Below are 7,228 nucleotides of genomic sequence, written 5' to 3' on the forward strand. Positions count from 1 at the left end.
AATTCCACCACAACCATGTACAACATTGTATAAACTTTTTATACTCTGTGTTAGGCTGTAATTTTTTAAAGAAATACCAAATGATTTGAAAACTTTTAATAGTTTAAAAACATTTAAGGCAAAATTTAAAAGATATTTATATGATAAGCAAACTCAAAACAAGGGAAAAATATATATAATCTTAAAGTTAGTAGACTAATGCATCATATTAAAATAACTGACCAACCTCATATTCTAGCTATATAAACCATATTGATAAGGAACATTTAGGATAAGTTATTGCCACTCTTCCTATACTTTTATGGCTGCTTTTGCACCAGAGTGGCACATCATGCATGGTAAGTGGCAGGTGGCAAGTGGCAAGTGACACGTGGCAAGGTGATTTCAGACCAAGGTTGCACCATCTAACACTATCTAATGTGATTGAGAAAGAAAATAAACACCAGCACTTTTTACAAACATTCTATCTTTCAGTCTTTATTAATAATGTAATGAAATGCCTTAACTATAATTCTTATCTCTTCTGAAGTTCTCAAGTTGCTAGGCTGGTTTGATGGTAGGGAATAATCATGCTCAACTTGTTGTCAGGTAACAATGTTTCTGAAATCAATAATATTAAAACCTGATTCTTCTCTCATTGATAAATAAAGTAAATAAATGAAGTAAATAAATAAAACAAACAGGCTACATGTAGCCTATTGTAATGTCCAGACATGGAGACAGACAGAGGCAGGGAGGGAGCACAGTACATACTAGTAATCATTTAACAAAGTATTAAATCCTCTAAATTAACACAACACTGGTTATCAAAAAATATAAAACAAATTCAGGATATATACCTGTAGAGAAAAAGTGTCTCTGCTATACAGTTCCATGCCTTGTCTTGTTTCATCCCTTGAGATGTACTGAGGTGATGTTGTGTCATACAGACATTTGTATATCTCCACAGCTTCTACAAATTTTGTGTTAAATAGTTAATTGTCTGGAAGAGGCATAGTTGTGCACAAGAGCGTGCATCCTTCTCATCCCAAGCTTCATTCACTGAGTGAGGCCATATTATCAAATGTGTTTGCACAAATCTGTCTTGACATTTGAAAACTACTCCATATGTGCCATAGATCCAGAAGTTTTCCTTTTATGTTATATTTTGTTATTAAAATTTAACATTTTAATATTACCTTGGATAGTAATAAGTTTGGATGTGAAAGTTTAAGCTCCATTAAAATTTGACAACACAGACTGATGTGGCAAGTTGCATGCTGAAAAAACGAGCAAGTCCAATCCTGGGGTGGCATGCAGGTTGTACATGGCACATACAGCATGTCATGCCATTTCTGTGTGAAAGGTTTCATATATTACTAGGTGTTTGTTTTCAAAGGTTGTGCCACATGCAACATGCCACTCTGGTGTGAAAGCGTCCTATATGTATATGTGTTTTCTGTCCACTAGGGAGCATATGCTAAGCAGACTAATGCCACATATTAATATTATGTATATAAATTAAGAGTTATGTTATCTTTTGGCAATCTCTCTCTCTCTCTCTCTCTCTCTCTCTCTCTCTCTCTCTCTCTCTCTCTCTCTCTCTCTCTCTCTCTCTCTCTCTCTCTCTCTCTCTCTCTCTCTCTCTTTTTGTCCATGTGAAAGCTGGTAATTCCTTATAATATTTCTTTAATTTTTAGTTCCTGGAAAGAATTCTTGTGAAGAACCAGAAGAGGAATGGCAAGAAACAGACAGAAAATATGTATATTATGAACATCAGTTTGTTATAGGTTCAGGTAAGAATTATTTGGAGTTTATGTATGGTATTCAAGGCTTTTCTTTCATTCATATTGAAGACTGTCTTCCATAGTTATTGTCATGCACATTGTTCCAGATTTCTAGCTGCTCTTGAGTATCATGATGTAATTTCTCTGGGTATGCCTTTTTGGAGGGTTTAATGAAAGAATGGGACATACAATATAAAAGAAAATAGTGAATTTTATTTTTTATTCATTCCAGTGGTATGGGCCCAGGTGCCTGGAACCCCCTGGTGGCCAGCCATGGTAGATATTGATCCTGACTACAGGAGGTATGATTGGTTCAACAGTACATGGACATATCCTGTAAGTACCATTCATCTTAGATAAAAAATCAAACTTTATTAATATGTATGAGAATAAAAAAATATATGATTAAGACAAATGAAGATCTTGTATCATATTTGGATATTTTTAGTTTGCAGATGCGCAAAAAATAATTATACAGAATATATGTGAAAGGAAAGCGACAGTGATGAGTGCATGAAAATGATGCAGTCATGTCGACCCCCTGGGAGGGAATCTGGGCAGATCTGGTGTATGAAGCCAGTTGGGATGCAGGGTACTCCATTGGAAGTATCTTGCATCTGCTGTGGTCTAAGGAATGGATGGAATAAGTGTGGGGTAGGGAATGATCTCAATATGAAGGGGCAGGGCTAAACCAGTGTATGCTGTAGAAGTATGTGGCCAACTGTGCTATGCTTAAGTTCTTGAGGGATTGTAGGATGGTCCTTAAGAGTAGCCCTCTCCACCAGGGACCAATGGGGCTAAGAGTGTGAATGGTGTATGTGTGTGCGTTGCTTTGTCTGGGCCTCTCCATGTGGGATTGTTACTCTGGTATATAGATAGATAATTTGCAGATGTTTTTTCAAAGATAGCAAGGCAATAGGAAAGTTCATTGTTCATTTTGAGTCTTTACCTAGATTACCAAGTGTAATTACCTTTATGATAGTATACTGTCACAAAGAAATTGCTCCATTTTGGAACCTATAAATTTCACAGGCTGTAAGGGACTGCCTGGTAGGTGGTGGGAGGGGTGAAGTGAAAACTCACTTTTTCCAAGAAAAATCTAGGGCACAGCAGCACCATTTGCCAACATTGATAAAGTTTATAGGTATATTCATGATGCTGAAATATGATCCCTACTTGGTTTACTTTTCATAATTACTAGTCTTTTTCATAATGTACTAGTCTTTCTCTACTGTAAAAAAACTGTATACATCTTGACAAAATGTTTCAAAATATAGGTCTGCTTGGCAAATTAAAATCTTAGTCTGCCTATGAAACTGTATAAATAGCTAGAGGGTCAGTGAGACCCTTGAAGAGAACAAGGTGTGTATAGTATCTCATCCATACTCTTCCCACTCTACTACCTTACATGATACTGGCATACCACAATCATATTGAGGGTTGAAAAGTGCCTTGATTATCAAGACATAAGAGACTTTCTCTTGCAAGAGATGTGTTGGAAAAACAGGAGACAAATGAGTGATGCAACTTTTTCTCCAGATGTCACACCTCTGGCACATCATAACAAGCCTATGCTTTATGAGTCAATTTCACCTGTTCCCTCTACTTCTTGGGAGCATGATTCATTGAGATTTGACATCATCATTATTAGAAGAAACAGAAGAGGGGTTCAGCAGTAAATATGAAATAATTATAACAAGCCAATGGAGGAAAAAATTGTATCTTTACATTATTTGTGTGAAAATTGAAAAAAACAATGTGGCCAGAATGAGTTCCCTAGGCAGCTGGGATACCCTCACATTAGAGATGATATATAAAAGGAGGGACAGAGACCCCTGAAACAAAAACTAGGTACCTTCTGAGTCAGTGAGTCTTGCTTGTTAATAATAAAAATCTGTAAATACTTATTTGATATGAAGAGAGGATAGAAAAAATAATCTAATTATATATACAGTCACCGCAATGAAAGGTCAAACTTCTGGTGCATATGATCCAATTTCCATAAATATTGTAACAAATATAAAATAAGACTACTATACTTTTGACTTTTATGGTTGAGTTTTGTTTATGGTTGTGTTGTCCTTGGCCTTGATGATATGAAGACATTTGGGCATACTGTTGCATAATTTTCTTGAGATAATCCAAGTCTGTTTTCTTACACCACATGGTCATGATGGCATGATGGAGGTGGTGTTACAAGGCAGAAACTTCCTTTCCATGATGTGCCAGGCATTTTCAATAGGATTGAGGTTATGACTATTGTCGGGTCACTGGAGAACTTCTATCTCTTGGTCAGCAAGCCATTTCTTGACTTTCCTTGCCTTGCTTTTCTTCCTTGTGGAAGAAAGGCAGATGGTCTTCCAGCACAGAGGCAAACCAGTTTGCATTCATCATCGCCATACTGAGAAGGAAATACTGAACACCTTGAGCAGCTAAATTTTTGAAGCACCCATTCATAGAGAAATATGGGATTCTCTTCCTTTAGCTGTCTTGCTGTAATGGTGAAATTTTCTTCCATCAAGCACCTTATGTAATCCATACCCATACCCATCATGTTTGTGGCAGGATACTCCCACTCTACAAAAGCCTTAAACTTGGAGATCAGTGGGCATTTTGTAACTGGATTTATTCCAGTTTGCCATTATATTTCTTTGGTAGTGGGCCTTAATTGGTAGCATGCAGTTACTCTCAGTTAATTGATTAGCCTCACTTTTACATGTCTCAGAAATCAAGAGAAATTTGCACATGTAAATATGTGTGTGTATTTCCTAGTTGCACAAAGGGTAAGAGTGGAGATGCATGATAAGAAAGTACACGTTTCTCCAAGCAAGTGCATTAAAAATTGACCGTTGCTGTCAGTCAGAGCATGAAGTTAGAACTCTAGTTTTGTCATATATAGTGATTTTTCCTGCTCAAGTTTTCCATAGTTTATAGTGGCAAACTAACAGACATGCAATTTTGTGATGTATGGCTCACTGCTATCACATCAAGTGGTGCTGATTGTATAGGCCAAGAATGCAGTCTTGAAAAGTATTCAAAACTATAATAGACTGAAGTGCTGAAGAAAACACACACCTATCTCTAGCTTTTACTGTACACTCATACCTCAGTACTATGGACCCCACTTTAACGGATTTCAGAAGCTGCAGACAAAATCTGGAGCAGCTGACTCAATTTGAAAGCCTCATGCATTATGGATGGAGTTGAAGTGACACTGGACACAAACTACTTGTTGCAGGTGGTCAGTTTGTTTACATCAGTGTAACAACACATGTAGTTCATTGTTCTATGGTGTTTGCCTTTTTTATTGTTGTGTTTAAATTATCATAATTTTCTATAAACATGCTGTCTGGAGGGAAAGTAGAAAAGACAGCCTTGATGCAGTGCTCTATCTCTCTCTCTCTCTCTCTCTCTCTCTCTCTCTCTCTCTTTGTGTACAGGTATTTACCTAGTTGTATTTACCTAGTTGTATAGTACAGGGTCCGAGCCAAAGCTCAATTAGTCCTGTCTCCATACCCGAATTTGTCCAATCTCTCTTTAAACATGTGCACACTCTTTGCCGCAACCAACTCTTCTTTTAAGTTATTCCATATTTCAACCGTTCGATGCAGAAAGCTGTATTTCTTAATATTTCCCAAACAATGACTCTTCTTTAATTTCTTCATATGTCCCCTTGTACGTCTATCTCCTTCCTCCACTTTTACAACTAGGTCATCTCTGTCTATCTTCTCCATGCCGTTTACTAATTTGAACATTGTTATCAGGTCTCCTCTTTCCCTTCTTTCTTGCAGTGTTGGTAATCCAATTTCTTCCAGTCTTTCCTCGTAACTTAGGTCTTCCGATTCAGGTATCATTTTCGTAGCTGTTCTTTGTATCCTTTCCAATTTTCTTATATCTTTCTTCTTGTGTGGAGACCATACCACTGCTGCGTATTCCAGTTTGGGGCGTGTCATGTGTGTTATAATTTTCTTCATCATTTCTTTGTCTAGGTAATTAAATGCTACCCTGATATTTGCTAGCAAATTATATGTAGAGCCAAATATTCCATTGATGTGTTTTTCTGGTGATGGCGTGTCTTGAATTATTACTCCCAAGTCTTTTTCTTCTTTGCTCTTTGGTATTGTGATTCCTCCCATCTTATACTCCCATGAAGGTCTCCTTTTACTTCTTCCCATCTCCATTACATGGCACTTCTTTATATTAAATTCTAATTTCCATCGTTTACTCCATTCATAAATTCTATCAATATCCCTCTGTAGTTCCTCACAATCCTCTTGGTTCTTTATTACTTTCATCAATTTTGCATCATCTGCAAACATGTTAATGTAGCTATTTAAACCCACCGTCATATCATTTATGTAAACCTGAAACATTATAGGTGCCAATACAGACCCTTGTGGTACTCCGCTTGTTACTTCGCACCAACTTGATTTATTATCTCTGATTACTGTACGCATTTCCCTACCTTGGAGATAATCCTTCATCCACTTAAGTATTTTTCCTTTTAGCCCTCCTCGATGTTCCAGTTTCCATATGAGACTTTTATGTGGAACTGTATCAAAAGCTTTTTTCAGATAAATAGACTAAATAGAATGCATGTGTGTGTGTGTGTGTGTGTGTGTGTGTGTGTGTGTGTGTGTGTGTGTGTGTGTGTTATCTGAGAGAGAGAGAGAGAGAGTGAGTGAGTGCTGTGCCACTGGCCACTGTCAGGGTCATCCACTGGCTGCCACACAGCCACAGTTCATCTCTCTCTCTCTCTCTCTCTCTCTCTCTCTCTCTCTCTCTCTCTCTCTCTCTCTCTCTCTCTCTCTCTCTCTCTCTCTCTCTCTCTCTCTCTCTCTCTCCCCATATATTATCATTATATCAAGCTGCACAGCTACTTCATCATCTTCATTCATCTTGTCCATCATCAGTGAGTAAGTATTTTTCCTATTAATAGAGACCATAAACAGGCATTTTAGGGATAGCATCATTATAATGTGGATTTTAGCACTTCACGGGTGCCTCTGGAACATATAATCTTGTGAAAAACTGAGAGTTCAGTGTACTGCATTTATTGATCTGTCTTTCATGATGTAATTGTTGTTATTAACCACTCTTAACGTAACCTAATGCTTATTGTTGGTATCTATGGACAATCGGCTTCATCAGACTAACGTTCCCCCTTTTAGTCCGTACTACCAAGATATGAGTGTACACAAAAACCTTAGCTCACACAACTGGAAACAGAGTAACGCACATCAGAATAATATATTGAACAAATTTAAATATCCAGAACAGTAAGTAAAACAGCGTACACACTATAGGTAATCACTTAACAAGACCCGCAAGATTACAGCATACCAGTATGCAGCCATAAGAAGCCTTGAGGAAAGAGCAGGAACCCTAACTGTAAGGAGGTACTTGTCCCAATGCTGCTAGGTATGCTAACACTCAAGACCTCACATCCTAATCCTCCCAAC

At 37.5% G+C, this 7,228-nt stretch overlaps 1 protein-coding gene across 4 annotated transcripts in view; it reads left to right on the top strand.

The window, feature by feature from the left end:
* LOC135109075 (uncharacterized protein DDB_G0284459-like) overlaps window positions 1-7,228 on the top strand; it is a 169,270-nt gene that overhangs the window by 69,702 nt on the left and 92,340 nt on the right. For all 4 annotated transcript variants that reach the window (XM_064020116.1, XM_064020113.1, XM_064020114.1 and 1 more), the window contains exons 7-8: window positions 1,680-1,775; window positions 1,999-2,102. In XM_064020116.1, the coding sequence (XP_063876186.1) occupies window positions 1,680-1,775; window positions 1,999-2,102 (200 nt within the window). The remainder of the gene's footprint in view (window positions 1-1,679; window positions 1,776-1,998; window positions 2,103-7,228) is intronic.

This window comes from Scylla paramamosain, chromosome 18, assembly GCF_035594125.1.
Source record: "Scylla paramamosain isolate STU-SP2022 chromosome 18, ASM3559412v1, whole genome shotgun sequence".
Lineage (NCBI taxonomy): Eukaryota > Metazoa > Arthropoda > Malacostraca > Decapoda > Portunidae > Scylla > Scylla paramamosain.